This window comes from Erpetoichthys calabaricus, chromosome 5, assembly GCF_900747795.2.
Source record: "Erpetoichthys calabaricus chromosome 5, fErpCal1.3, whole genome shotgun sequence".
Classification (NCBI taxonomy): domain Eukaryota; kingdom Metazoa; phylum Chordata; class Cladistia; order Polypteriformes; family Polypteridae; genus Erpetoichthys; species Erpetoichthys calabaricus.
In genome coordinates, this window is record NC_041398.2 from 35,575,294 (window position 1) to 35,591,587 (window position 16,294).

Consider the following 16,294-nt stretch of genomic DNA (forward strand, 5'->3'; position numbering starts at 1 on the left):
ACTGACATGTTCCCTCAATATAGGATGTCTTCCATGTTGGTAATAATGCATAATGCATATGCTTAATGTTAACTGGCCTATTGTGTAGCCAATTTATTTTGTCTATAAAAAGGGTGTGTTGTTTGACTTAACTGCCAATGGTAGTGTTTCAAAGAAGTCAAACATCACACACTACTTGACCCTGAAGTCTGATTTCCAAACTACTATTTTGTAAAATAAAGGAATGGAGGTTCAGCTGGAACACCTCACAACAATGTTTTCTCAAAACATTTAAGAATTACATATTAGTTGTATATTAATTTACAAAAGCAAATTCATGCAGTAATGATATCTTTATCACAATATGTGTACAGTCAGTTGTACTGATTACATTAAGAAAATCAGCAATCATTGTAAATTGCCTTTTGGTCTTGGCCTGATTATCCTGACTATAAGGAAATTCTATGAATCTGGGTAGCATTTTAATTACACCATCCCATACAAATGACATGGCACGACTTAGGGATGATTGTGAGATTTCTGACCAGTCACACAGTAACACTGAATAGTGGTTGCGGCCAAATACCCTATGGTTGTTGAAACCTGTAAAGGAACAGAGAATATGTGATTTCTGCATGGTGGTCTTTGTAATTTAGGTTCTTATTAGGCACATAACTCCAAGAGGACAGCTCTAGGAAATCTAAATCAGCTTATAAACCGGTTTATAAACCAGTCATCATCATATAAATTACAAATGTACTTTAACAATATTTAAATTACACAAAAACATAGTGTTTTTAAGTTTATCTGTCAACATACTTTAATATTGGCCAAACAGGAACGTTCTTATTTTAACAGGTTTGAAAATGTATGCACAGCGTAACATTAGGGTACGGCTTAGTCAACTGATTTCAAAGTGGAAGTGTTTTCTATTATTTATTGACTTCATTGAAGAAACAGATATCACATTCTTGCTTTTTAAAATATTTTGTCACAAAGTTATGTGTGATGTGTAACTGAGATTTGCTTATACCGCCACACTGCTGTTAATATAGGGGGCATAAGTCCCTCGCAAATACATACTAAAGTTTCCAATGGCCGTGCTGACTACTCTGGACTTGTTTGCCAACAGGAATGTCTATCAAGTGTGTAAAATAGGAAAATACTGTATACAACAAATTCAATTTGAAGTAACCTCTCTCAAGCTAAATCTGAAACAGTGAACTAATTTGTAGGTGAAACTGTACAGAGTATTTGTCTGTTTTGAGGATTGGCAGCATGCAGGTGAGAGATACCTTGGGAAGAACAGACTACAGTATTTGTCAGTGCATAGTTGAAGCCCATGTGAAGCCCTTGGATTGGAGGGGCAGGGGATGCCCCACTAGGTGTCTGGAGTGTTATGATTCCAGAACGTTTGAGTTACGTAAATGGTGTCCCTCGATTATGGCCTGTGTAGCATATTGGATTGCCAGTCTCTTGGTGCATTCATCCTCTAAACCTGCTTATCCAGGGCAAAGTGCAGCTGAGCCTTTCCCTGCAAGCAGTGGGCACAGAAAGGAACAACCCATGGACAGGTCACCAGCCCATTGCAGGCTGAACACATGCACACAGAGGCAAACACACATACACCAGGGATTGGTTTAGCATCATCAGTTCACCTAACCAGCATGGCCTTTGTCTGTTGGAGGGAACCAAAAATAAAGGTGACTTTGCTTGGCTAAACGCCATCATCCTTCATGATAGGTCCTCAGGGATTCTTTAAACTGTTCCTGGCATGACTTGTGTACCAGAGTTGTGCAACAAGAGAGGTGATACCTCTGACTAAATGAGAGCAGACAGAGCCTCCAAACCAATGTGGGAAGTGAATGCAGAGGAGAAGAGCAATGGTTGGGTTCGAGAGAGTAGTGGAGTCTGCCCAATCGTAATCAGAGTGTATTGTTATTAGGTTTCTGTTCTAGACATGCAGTATTCATGACAGTACCTCTGAATATAAGGTTGCTCACAACCGTGTCTAGATTCAGAGTATCAAGGGTCACTGATTACATTTGTTGTATTGTCCAATTTGATACTGTATTTTTTACTTATCAGATAAAGACATAACCAGAACATTCCTCTGCAGTGGTAGAGGGCAGGTTATTCAGAGGTTGTGAGGGTTGTCTGACCCTATCCCTAGATATTGATGTCATGGAAAAGATGGGAACACCTACTGGCTGTTACTGTTACAACATACTGTACATGGTCCCAGGATGGAATGCATCAGGCTGTTCTGTTCCACAAATAGTGCAGGCTTCTGCAAGGCCACCTGGGAGACCTGACTCTTTAGAGCTTAATAAGAACTCAGAGATGTTAATCCCTTTCTTATGTTAATTGTTATATCAAATCTTTATTTTTGCATTCTTATACCTTATATGTGTCATTCTAGGTTGAAGTACAGTAGTAGTAACACCCATTATATAATTCTGTACCATGTACCCCTTAGGTGTCTTGTTTACATGACAGTGGCAAGCTATTTTGTAACTGTTTTCGCAGAATGAGAGGTTTATCTTTAAGCTTTACATTGAATCAATCTGTTCAAGATTGGTGTAAACTTAATTTGTTTATGTTTTTCTTTGAGATTCATTATTATTATTTAGTGTAGTTGTCTTACTTTATGTGGTTATGTATACTGTGTATTTTAGGATTTCACAGCCCTTTTAGTCCAGATGTAAATATGTTTAAGGACTGTTGTTTAAGGATTGTACTCAATAAAGAGTGCTATAAAAGAATAGATTAAATTGAGCTAAATTATTCCAAGAATGCTTTATTGTTCTACCATTTATGATTTATATGGACATAATATCAAACTATATCCAAGTATCAAGTATGGTGACCCGAGGATTACATCTCTGCTGTTTGTAGTTGATAATTTCCTTTTAGGCTAAAGTGGCCATGATCTTAGACATGTAACCAAATGTGAAGCAGTTTCACTCTGACAGGAAAAGTCACCTGAAAAACAAATTTTAGTAAGAATGACCTTTGATCTCATGAAGCAGAAACAGTATTCCTGGCCTCATATTGGTCTGTGCTGGATAAATAGACGTTAGGTTATTGGATGCTGGTCTTATTTTGCATTTGTGAGCTGTAAGTTACCAAAAGAATGAGGTTGTTGGTATATGTCTCTTGTGTAAGCCACTTTGCATAAAAGCATCTTCTAAGCAAATAAATGTAAATGTACAGTAAGTGGCTGAAATTAGGTCCTTACAGTTGCAAAGATCTCAAAATCTAGAATAAGGCTGCCATGATGCATTGTGGGCGGCACGGTGGCGCTGTGGGTAGCGCTGCTGCCTCGCAGTTAGGAGACCTGCTTCCCAGGTCCTCCCTGCGTGGAGTTTGCATGTTCTCCCCATGATTGCGTGGGTTTTCTCCTGGTACTCTGGTTTCCTCCCACAGTCCAAAGACATGCAGGTTAGGTGCATTGGCGATTCTAAATTGTCCCAAGTGTGTGTGTGTGTGTGTGTGTGTGTGTGTGTGTGTGTGTGCGTGTGCATGTGTGTGCGTGTGTGTGTATGTGTGTGTGTGTGTGTGCCCTGCGGTGGGCTGGTGCCCTGCCCAGGGTTTGTTTCCTGCCTTGCATCCTGCGTTGGCTGGGATTGGCTCCAGCAGACCCCTGTAGTTACACAATAGGATATAGCAGGTTGGATAATGGATGGAGGGATGGATGATGCATTATTGAGAGCAAAGTGAGGTGGTTTGAACATGAAGTGAGGATGCTCACTGCATTCATCCCACAGGAGATGTACTGGGCAAGACCCATTAAAAGAAGACTCAACTGTAAGACCAGGAACACATCAGATAGTTTATATCCCTCCGCTTGCATGGCACCACTTTTGAACTGCCCAGTTGGAGCTGTACATTTTCTACATGTTATCATTATGGTCATCATCAAGATAGGCAAATGAAAAATTAAATGAAAGTTAAAGAAAATGGTATTCATATACAAAAATTACTAAAAAGGCTGTGAAAAATGCACATCAACAGCTGAACGACTGTGTGAATAAACTAAGAATAGGGTCAAGGGATGTGCCTAAAAATTAAACTCTTTTAAATTCAATTTTATTCTTTTTATTCTATGTGCAGCCATGTTAGACACCTTTTTACAACACCAATTCTTCTTCACTACCTATACACTCAGACAAAAAGGTGATAACTGAAGTTTGGAAAAAAATTAAAAATTATTACAATTTAATTGCACCATTGCCTCTAGCTGCTACTACCTACGGAGTCCATCTATCCAATTATTCATTTCTTCGTTATTTTTAGGACATCAAGATATTTCTGCATATCATGACAAGATATCCAGTCTTGGACAGAATGCTATATCATTGAAGAGCATATTTACTAAGGTACTTACCCTATATCCATAATCTTAATTTTACCCCCATATAGTGTAACTAAATAGAAATCAAACATGCAATCTATAATGTCTTTGCACTATCCAGTAAACACTGAAACACATCTATTAAACAATTTTTCTTCTAACTGATAGTATATGTCCTTGTAACTTGTATTAACAGTTGTATCTTGAAGCTTCTAATGTGTATCAAAAATGTTATTAACATGAACAGCTACTAATTAATGGTTTGGTGTAAGCTGGTCTGGTCTAAATAGAATGTCAGGAAAAGAAGTAAGGCTACCATGATTAATTAATGTAATTGTCTAATCAACTAAAAAATAATCACACTGTATTTTCTTAATTAACTAATTATCACTCCAAAACCTCACCTTGCACGACCAGGTTGCATGTCAGCATTCTACTCTTCCTGCACTCATGTCTGCTTTACCTGCAGTCAAGGGACTCCTCAAGTTCACACAGAATGCAACCTCTAACACCACATCTGTGCAAACATTCCAGATGATAGTTTCACAAGAAATTACCAAAAAATGGGAGCTATAGAGGTGATGCCACAAACATAAATGTATTTGATGTGGCCCTTGACCTCAGATTTCGTAAGCTCCGATTTCTGTCTCCAGAAGAAGGATTAAAAGTGCAGTTGAAGTGAGGAGGAGGAGAAGCACCAACAGTCCACCAGTGAGATCAAAAATGTGCCTTATGTTAAGGAGGAGAAGAGGCAGGTGTCTTTACTGGACTCACTATTAGGGTCTGACTCAGAACCACATGACAGTGGGAATGACATTGCAGAAGATGCACAAGAAAGCACAGTCAGCCCCAAATGGTGAGAAAGGAGAGTCTTACCTATTTTGGAGAGCATCCCCTTCCCACTTCAGTGGTGAAAAGATAGTAGGCATGGTTTCCTACATTGGCAATTGTGCCAAAATCATATTTGTGTGTACCCGCCATATCTACTGCTTATGAAAGCCTGTTTTCAGTCACTGGAAATATAGTCACACAGAAGAGAGCCAGCCAAAGCCCAGAGCATGTGGACATGTTCTTCCTTTGTAAAACTGAGGTCTAAAAGGGCCCAAAGGCCTAATTTTTTGATCTTTTTTCAAGTTGGACTGCTGACATGAAGTTAAGTCCATTATTAATCAAAAATATTGTTTGACTTAAATATTTTATTGTTAACAGTGTTTTCTTGTTTGTCTTCTTGTTGGAGTTATTTTAGTTGTGTTTTTTTTCATTTCCTGATGTTTTCAAATTCCATATATAAAATTATTCAATACATATTCACATACAGCATTGACATGCCTAGTTGAATTATTTGAACAAAATTAGTTTTTAGATTAATTGATTAATCAATAAAATAGTTGACCAATTAATCATTTACAAAATAATCACTTCTGGTAACTCTAAAATAAGTAATTTTTAGGTGGTGCTTCTACAAGGAAATGGCTTACCTTAACATTATCCAGAACCACTAGGGGCCCATTCACGGCACATACTGTTCTGTAGGCTGGGAACAAAAAAAGAAACAAAACCAAGAATACAGTTACTTCATGATGTCCTTGTCTATATTATAAGATTTATAGTGATTTTGTGTATGGTGCATTTAATTTTATCTTTTGTCATAAAGTGATTAGTTCAAAGTAGTAAGTAGTACTTACAAAGCCATTCAGATCAACAACTACATGTGACAGAATATTTATTACAGAGAAAAATAAAATGAGAGTGTGGGGTTGTATAGAAAGAAGCATTAAATTTACTAATTCACTAAAAGCTGCTACTATTCAAGCCAAAATGAAGAAATTACAAGCTTGTTAAAAGTCGGAAACGGCTTTACACCTGCATACATTCTGGGGTGTGTGCTGGAGGGGGGTTCCTGCTGGGGAAGACCTCCTCTTATTCTGTCATGTGCAGTGTCTCCCTCTGCCCTTTCCCCCACTGCCTGCTCTTGACCTGCATTAGTTCTGACACGTAGAAGCACCAATTCTGTAAAGGTCTTGACCCCCCAGTAGGCCTTGGCAGTGCAGAGCTCAGAGCTCACACATCTGTGAGGGGAAGAACGGGACTGCCTACTGTGCCCGTAATCTCTGCACCCCTCACCTTCTGCCCTGCATTCAACAGATTTCATACCCCCTGCTCTTCAATTCGCTTCAAAGTTATGAAGAATTTAAAGGGTAGTTTTGGAAGTGTATGAGCCCTAATTGGGCTTGATTTATGAGGGATTTTGCAGCTGTGCAAGGCAGTGTGTGTGTGTGTGTGTGTGTGTGTGTGTGTGTGTGTGTGTGTGTGTGTGTGCGTGTGCACGCGCGTGTGTGCGTGTGTGTGTGTGTGTGTGTGTTTAAATGTTTTGCTTGAAAGTTACAGCACATTATCAAATCAACCTACAAATTCTTGTCCGCATGAAAGCAGGCCTCAGACTGAAAGTGAAATCCCTCCCCTGCCACAGCACAAATGAGCTCTGTTTTGATTTAGCTGTTGCTGCTGTTTGGCTGGCCACCTGCAATGGATCTTGGCCAGTGGATTTCACATGACCGGTCACAGGGTCATCTGACCTTTTAAAGTGGCAGGGCCCAGAAAAAGAGAGGCAGCAGGATAATATGTGCCAAACTAATTTTGGTGGTAGCTTCAGTATAACTTCAACTTGAAAGTAAATTAATTTTCAACATCGGAGCATGAGACTGAACTATTTATAAACTGTGCTGGAGAGCTGGGTGAAATCCTGGTTCCTGAGAATTTAACCTGTACACATTGTGCTCTGGATTACAGTGACTTAATTATCCAGGCATTGTTTTAAACATTTTATATTGGGTGCTATTACAAAGAATTCTACCATCGCTTTTTAGAAGAAGCAAGTATGAATATCAGTCTTGAGTGTTTATATAAGATATCTGTAATAATGGATGGATGGATGGATCTGTAATAACCTTTAATATAATCACATATGGGGAAATCAAGTAATGAAATAATATCAATCACTCTTTGTTTTGTATTATATATTTTAAAGTGAATGCCATGACAAAGTGCTTTACATTTCAATTAACAGAATTGTGAGGACGTGATTATAACTATTATCCCAAAGGGTAACTATCGGAATTATGTTTAAAAAACAATGAAGGAATAGTCTCTATATTTTTATATGGAGCTTCTGATACTGAGCGCTTTTACATTAATTTGCCAGTTTCATAAGAAAGCTGTACTATAATTAATAATTTAATAATTTAGACAGCTAGACAGTCACAGTGTGACATTATGAAGATGTGTTGCTGTTGTTATAAAAGAGCACTAGTAATGTTTCTTGACACACCTCTGCTGAGTAATTTATTGGCTCAAAGTGCTCAGTGTTAGTGTGTCAGAGAGAGGATATGCAGCATTCTTCATGATGGTACTCAGTTTTGCTTTAATTCCATCCTTTGAAACTGCTTACAGGAGGTCCAGAGTGCATCCTATAACTGAGCTTGCCCTTTTAGTTAGCTTTTTGACAATTAATCATTCTTTCTTTTATATAGTTCTGTCACAAAGACCTTTACAAGTGGCAATGTCACAAGGCACTTTACGAAGCAATTAATAGTATAATGGTCAAAAGAATGGCAGAATGAATAAATACATTATCTCAAAAATGCTGTTTGTTGTACACAATATATTCTACAGGAAGTTCTGTCATGAACTACTTTACAACACTATTTATTAACTATTAAAGATGTGCAAAAGTGAAGCAGTTAGTGCTGCTTCCTCGAAGATCGATTATCCTGACCTTGAGGCATATGCCCAGTCTTTATCTATATGCAATGTACATGTTTTCCTGGTGTCTATGTGGGTTTACTTCCAGGTATTGCAGTCTCCTTGCAAATCCACAAAACATGTGTTACATCAGCCCATGACTCTAAATTACCCTGTATGAATGTGAGTGTGACAGTTTATGCACTAGGACCATGTCCAAGTCTAGTTCTTTCCTTGTACTTAATAGTGCCATAGTGGGCTCTGGCTCCCTGCAACCCTGAATGGGATTATGTAAATATGAGAATCTTACTGTTTCAGAGCAGCATGAGTAGTGATTATTTTCATTATTTTTATATAGACCTTTTTGATACTAGGTACTATCATATAAACCATTTTAAAGTACTGTTATCCAATTTCACACTTACTGGGCACAATCCATTCATTCGTTCCACTGGCGCTGCATTTTCCACGTATAGCCAAACAACATCCCATTAACAAATATGAGAAACAAACCCATGGGCAGGACACCATTCCACTGCAGACCAAATTCGCAGGGTAGTCTGATGTCTTCAATAAATCTGATAGCATGTTTTTGGGATGTGAAAAAAACTATGTGTTTTTTAAAAAACATCTTCCAATGAGATGATGCTCACTGTTACAAACACCGTTTAATCTGTTTTTTGGTGTTAATTCTTTTGGTCTTCTAAAACAAGACAGAAAAGTAAAGCTCTGGTGTCATGTTTTCTGAGTACAAGAAGTGAACAAGGTGAACTTATTTCATAAACTACACTCAATGCTGCCTCTCTTTTGTCATTTGTGCAGAAAAGCCGCTGACCTCTCACAGGCTTGTTACAGCAGGTCACATGAAGCAGACGCTCTGGAGAAGGAAGTCTTTATATATTATGACACATCAAATTACTTCCAGGGTCTTATCTGATCGGCATATCCAATTTAATTAGTCCTGCTTGCAGGCTGCAGAGCTCCTTTTGTTAGGCGTTACAACTTTGCAGCAGATCTTACGACAAAGCCAGCTTTTCCATCTAATTGCAATGTATTGGAGAATGGCTTGCAGGGAAAAAAGTGAGAATGAAGTGGTTTGCTAAGTTGGCATGAGCATACATGGGGGGGTGGGGACGCAGATTTTTTTTGATGTGACGTTAGTGCTTTGCTCTGATAAATTGAAAGTTATTAAACTTTTCAAACTATGGTCTCAGTGCTGTGCTCAAATGGAAGAATAAGTTCCAGATTGCAGAACCAGTGCCTCCCAACCTTCACATGTCTTATTGAGCTTGAAAACTACAGATCTCAAGTGCTGAAGATAATGCCCAGAGGTCAAGTGGTACATAATGGTTCACCACATTGATTTTTGTGAGTTTTCACCTTTTCTACTGTAATTTCTCTTTTGCTTTTGTGCCTTCTGCAATTAAACTTGCATTATTAGAGTTATCATGCTATAAAAATATAACTGAAATTAAGTTAGTTCCACATGGAATTGTTAAAGAATTCTTTTAAATTTTTTTGATCCATCTCCAAATGGATACTCCAATTAAATTGAACAACATGCCCTTTATTCTTCTCAGACTGCAGGTAGTGCAATTCCTAGACCTGCATTTTCCCTTATAGTTTAAAAGGAATTGAAATCTGTTATGGCAGCAAAGGGCATAAGGCAGGAACTCCAGAGAGGAGCCCTCTTCATTGCAAGGCAAACTCATACACATATTTACACTTACTCGTGACAGGTCAATTTAGAATTGCCCATTAACCTGGCCTGCAGGTGTGTGTAGGCAGCTATGCAGTTCAATTAGTATTCAATGTGTTACTGTGGTACATGCATTCAGCAAGATTTGCCCTTATGTAACCTGCTTATGAAATATTATTTCATGTCCTTTGTATTTTTAATTTCTAGCAACTATTATTTTTATATTGCATTGCTTCATTGATTTATTTTACATTTTGCTGTTTGTTCGGCAGCAGGTGGTGCAGTGGTAGCACTGCTGCCTCGCAGTAATGAGACCTGGGTTCGCTTCCCAGGTCCTCCCTGTGTGGAGTTTGCATGTTCTCCCCGTGTCTGCGTGGGTTTCCTCCGGGTACTCCAGTTTCCTCCCACAGTCCAAAGACATGCAGGTTAGGTGCATTGGCAATCCTAAATTGTCGCTTGTGTGTGTACGTTTGTCCTGCGGTGTGTTGGCGCCCTGCACGGGATTTGTTCTTGCCTTACGTCCAGGGTTGGCTGTGATTGGCTCCAGCAGACCCCCGTGACCCTGTAGTTAGGATATAGCAGGTTGGATAATGGATGGATGGATGGATGTTGTTTCTGCTTATCAGAAAGTATTTATTGAACTCTGCTAGGAGAAACCATGAGAAAGCTATGTTGACAGAGATTTCTAGAATGGATGGGTCAAAGCTCCTAGTTAAGCACTGATTGGTTAATTGTATTTTAAAGATATAAAAAAGTGTTACCACAATCTGGCATTGAGAATCCCATAACTGATGAACCCCAGACACTCTAGAGCTATCAAGATAACAACCAGCACACCGAGAGCACCTCAGTTAATAAAAAAAGAGGTCAGTGCCATTCTATAACAACAATTAGCCCATCTATTCATTTCTTTTATGAAAGCACCATAAAAGGTACCCACATTCTATTCTGATATCACATGGCTATCAGCAAAAACCAATCCTGGATCAGGCACAAGTTTAAGGCAGAGTGTATTCATCTTGGACCAAGTTCCAGTCACTAATCAATTTAATATGTAAAAAAAAGTTATATAAAAGTGAGCAGGCCAGAAATTAACCCAGTCTTTAGTTCAGTTCTGTATCAACTGCATAACACTGTCTACTACTCTAGCTGCAGGGAGCTGTACTCCTATCTTGGCAATCACAAATTAGGAATGAACACTGGACACCGCATCAGGCCATTGTGCAATGTACTTAAGGCATATTCTCAGTGCCAGTTCAGAATCTCCAATTAGTCTAACCTGCACGTCTTTGGGATGTATGGGGAAAACTAGCAAATGTGGTAAAAACCCAAGGAGACACATAGAGAACCTGCAAACTCTGCACATAAATTGATTTTTTTTCAGCAAGAGAAAATTTAGATTAGAATTCTGATATACTTGTAATAAAAGGTAAAAAAACTATACATTACAGTGCAAGGCCCCAATACCAATCAAAGATATTTGATCTACATGTTACAATTAACATTCATTTTTATGGTTCCAATAAATTTCTATCACCATCCTACCCTTGGACAACAATGTGATTTACCATATTTTATGATTAATAGCATTTCAGACATACATATATGTCTCACTTGCAACAGTGTTAAAATTATGACAGGCGGATCTTCATCCAAGCTGTTTTTGGTTAAAACCAAATTATTAGCTAAGTAGATTCAAACTGTATACAGTATCCAATTATGTATTCTGTGAGAGTAACATAACATCTGATGGATGAAATATTATCAAACTGGCTATCCTGTTTATACCTGTTTAATAAGGGTTACTCTATTAAAATCACAAAGCTACCAACAACCTTGCCACAAGGTTCCTGGGGATGCACACTTTTCTGTAGACATTAAGTTTATAGTTCAAAGCAATAAAAAAAGGAACAAAAAAGGATTCTGTGCAGGGTTAGTAACATTATTCTATGTGACATGACAAGGAGATCTTCATTTTTTAGAGAACCACAGAGTAGTGGTTCTGCTACACCCGATAAGGTGATGCTAGAAAACATGCTTTAGGGAAAGTCAACTCTATTACACCTTTTGGAGAAGGTTCAAAAAGGCCACAGAGAGAGAGCACAGGACATGCTTGAGATTATGTATGGAAATGTCTGCAAAAAGAACAGAAATGTATCAAAAGGGGAAAGTCTATGTGCAACATACTGTAACTACATAAGGATATCATAAATGGATGCATGTAAGTAATAATTGGTACAGTTATTGTGATTATTTATTTTTTTCTGTCCAAAACTACATTAACTTACTATGTATTTGTGCGATTTATTAAAGTATGCTTTATTATTTATACATACATAGATAACAAATACAGAGTTTAGTTAGCAAGTTAAGAAACATTGACAAGAAAATGCAATGTCAGCTACAAAAGCTTTATTTTCTGCTAATGTGTAGAGGTAATTTTTTAAAGAGTTAATGTTACATTATCAAGTATTCATTGCTGTGTCGGAGGTTTCTATTCTGCAGAAGGTCTCCCCCTGTGTGTATCTGGTGGGTAGGCTGAAGTGCTGGGCTTACTTTCCTCCCAGGCTACTGTCTAATCATAACTGACAGCTTTCATTTTAATTGGTCTTAACACCCAGATGGACAGCCCTTAATTTGCTGTTGCTAATAACTGTGTCCAACGATTAAAAAAAAAATAAATAAAAGAAGAAGAAGACAGGGGCTGGGGGGTTGCTTTGATTTGTTGGTGATAGATACAAAAGTGGTAAACACCCTTGGGTTTGACCTAGCAATGTGAAGGGCCCTTTGTTCACACATTTTGTGAAAACAACTCAGAGAGGAAAAAAGAGGACTTGGTTATACCCTTTCTCTCTACATTTTACAAAGGGCAGTGAGCTATGCAGGTGTGGGCAGTGTGGATGCATGCCTTGCTAGTAATTAAGTTTTCAAAGGGGTGGGGGTAGGGTAGGTGGTGGAAGGATGGGGGTGCAGACATACCACTCTCTCACTGATCATCCTTTCTGTGTGGGCCTGCTACACTCAGGAACATGATGGATAATAATAAATGGCTTAAGACCTTATATTTCTTAATGAGGGCAACTGCCCTGACCCCGAGGACTATTTTTTAGTAAGTTGGGAGGCCGAATATTACATTAAAATTAACAGCAATTTTCTGGACCCAGAACTAAAACAAACCGTCATGCATATTATATGCATAATCTCCATTATCAATCACCTTTGTCACACTGTTCCATTCCATTTGAACTAGTGTGGTGCTGAGGTGTCACCCATTGCACGGCCACACTTGGGTCCTAATTTGGGATCTTAATTTGAGGCAACACACTATATCAGTGCATATCTTGTAGTGTGAGGTCACGTTCTTTGGCCTCTCCCTCAAGGCAATCTGTCTGCTTTGAGAACAGGTAACCAAAACTGTTTATTCTACAGAGGCTGATGATAATTCAGCAAAAACCATTTTTTTATTAAAGATATACATTTTATTTAATTTTATATAGTATATTCAGTTCACTTTCTGACAGAAGTGACTGAAAAACTGACCAATAATTTGGCCCTCTGGCAGCAGTTCTGCAAACACTGAACCGGCCTGTGATAAGACATAGTAGAAAGTTTTCAGTTAATTGGTCAACATTTATTTCAATTCTCAAATTTTTGTCATGAGTTCTTAGTAGAGACTGAAAAAACGAGACTACAAGTACAATGTGGTTCCTATTCAGTATACTGTAGCTGGGCTCACTCACTCTGATTAGGTGATGCTTTATCAATGAAATCATGTTTCCACCTTAATTCAGACCAAAAATACATGTAAAATGTATCAGTTCTTTTGATTTTAAAGGGATTTTTTCAGGTATGCATTTATTACTGTATCTGTGAATGTAAAGTGTGTGGTGTTATTTTATTGTTTTCTTCCTAATCATTACACTCAAATAATTATATTGCCTGATATAGTAATGGAACAGTTTCCTAGCATATCTTTCTTCACCTGAAATAATCGCATGAAACAAAGGTACGTATATCAAAATGTATGACGTATGCATTATTAGAAACCCAAGGGAGGCTAAAATAAGGAAGAATTTAAATTAAAAATGAATAAGAACAAAACAAGGAAACAGTTTCAACCATAGACCTTCCTTAAAGCCCCCGTTATGCTACATAACTTTCCAGTGATTTTCCTTTCATTTAAACAATCTTAGAGAGCTGGGGACAGTCACAGAACACTTATGTGACCATTTGTCACATAGTGTAACATCCCCAGTGTAACATCCCCAGTGACTGAGTCATAGCAGTCTGCAACTTGCTACATCAAAATCAACCTGGTGTGATTTTGTCTTAAGTTATAGGAGTGGGATCCTGTGCATGTGATAGTTGACAGCCTATGAGAGGATGGCTGAAAGTACAATGAATACAGTGCATAACATTTTCTGCAGGAAGGAAGGAAGGAAGGAAGGAAGGAAGGAAGGAAGGAAGGAAGGAAGGAAGGAAGGAAGGAAGGAAGGAAGGAAGGAAGGAAGGAAGGAAGGAAGGAAGGAAGGAAGGAAGGAAGGAAAGTGTTTTGGGTTATTCAAACATGATAGGGTCATCTGTCTAAGGTCTATTGTTTGTCATACCATGACAGAATTGCAAAAGGAAAAATACTCTGGCTGAATTCACCTTATTTGGGAAACATTTGAACAGGCACTGATGCTGTCAGAAATTTGAAAAGGTTTGAGGCAGCAGTGTAGTTCATCAATAACGTAAGGAGTTATCAAGGGAAAGATTGAGCAACACATGGTAAGAACAGGAGTTTTGCTGAACAGTCAGTTGTTGTTCAGAAGAAAGAGTTCATGTTTTACCAACATGCTGGAATTCTATGAGGATGCAACAAGGATATGATCAAAGTGGAGCATATGATATTATTCATCTTGACTTTCAGAAATCCTTTGATAAGGAGTCACATGAGAGGTTTGGCATCAAAGTAAAAGAAGTGGGAGTTCAGGGTTTTGCTTTTAGATGGGTACAAGAGTGGCTCATACACAGGAAGCAGAAGATTATGGTGCAAGGAACACTATCAAAATTGGATGATGTTAAGAGTGGTGTTCCACAGCAGTCAGTACTGGGGCCACTGCTATTTTTAATAAATATTAATGATTTTGAGAGGTGTATAAGTGACAAGTTGGTTGATTTTGCAGATCATACCAAGCTAGGTGAATTGGCAGATAATCTTCAAACCACCGAATCATTACAGAGTGACTTGGACAGCATACAGGCTTGGGCAGATTTGTGGCAGATGAAATTTAATGTTAGTACAAAATGTAATGTATTACATGTAGGAAGTAAAAATGTTAGGTTCGAATACACAATGGGAGGTCGGAAAATCAAAAGTACACCTTATGAGAAGGATTTAGGAGTCATAGTGAACACGACACTATTAACTGCCAGACAATGCTCAGAAGCCATTAAGAAGGTTAATGGAGTGTTAGGTTATACAGCATGATGTGAAGAATGCAAGTCTAAGGAGGTTATGCTGAAGCTGTATAATGTACTTGTGAGGCATCACCAGGAGTATTGTGTACAGTTTTGGTCTCCAGGCTACAAAAAGTGTTGGAAAAAGTCCAGAGAAGAAATGAGTTCATCAAGAATATGGGGACACAGTTGGAAACTTGTTAAGAGTATATTTTACAGAAACATTAGGACGTTTTTCTTCACACAGAGAATCATAAAGACATGGAATAAACTACCAGGTAGTGTGGTGAACAGTAGGACTTTAGGGATTTTCAAAATTAATAATAATAATTCATTACATTTATATAGCACTTTTCTCAGTACTCAAAGCGCTATCCACACAGGGAGGAACCGGGAAGCAAACCCACAACCTTCCACAGTCTCCTTACTGCAAAGCAGCAGCGCTACCACCGTGCCACTAGACTTGACGCTATTTAGGAAGAATTAAGTGGATAGGACTATCGAGCTTTGTTGGGCTAAATGGCCTGTTCTCATCTAGATTGTTCTAATGTTCTAATTCCTTGTGATATATTGCACATCCTAAAGGCAGCAAGATCTAGCAACTGAAGTTGCTAATTTGACACACTGTCCGACTGAAAGTTGTGTAATTGTCCACCAGCCTGATAGGCATTAATCTCACTCCTTCAGCATGAACTTCCAGGAACTGGATTGGACTCTGCTCCTAGCCAACTCCTTTGCCTGCAAATTGCCCTTGGCCTCACCTCCTTGTGTCTGTTCTCATGCAGATATAATTAGGAAGCAGTTGCTTAATAGAAGGGGCAAGAGACATAAAACACAGTACTAGGAAGAGATACTTTGCTCTAGCACTATGTATTCTGCCATCACAAAAGTCATGATTTACCCCTTCTGTGTTTTTGAGATATGTTTGTTTTTGTTTTGTTTTTTCACATTTTTTTTTCATTTTTAGATTGTGCTTTGGTGTCTGTGTTTCTTTCTGTTCTGTCCCTTGTGTTTGTCCATCTGCCTATTTTTGTACTCTGCATTTGTTTTGTATTTTTTGAAGACTATTTCTGACT

General features: G+C 38.3%; 1 protein-coding gene across 1 annotated transcript in view; it reads right to left on the reverse strand.

Moving 5' to 3' along the window:
* LOC114651624 (V-type proton ATPase subunit B, brain isoform-like) overlaps positions 1–16,294 on the reverse strand; it is an 85,288-nt gene that overhangs the window by 39,009 nt on the left and 29,985 nt on the right. Inside the window, 1 exon segment of the mRNA XM_028801446.2 lies at positions 5,815–5,870. Coding sequence (XP_028657279.2) covers positions 5,815–5,870 — 56 coding nt within the window.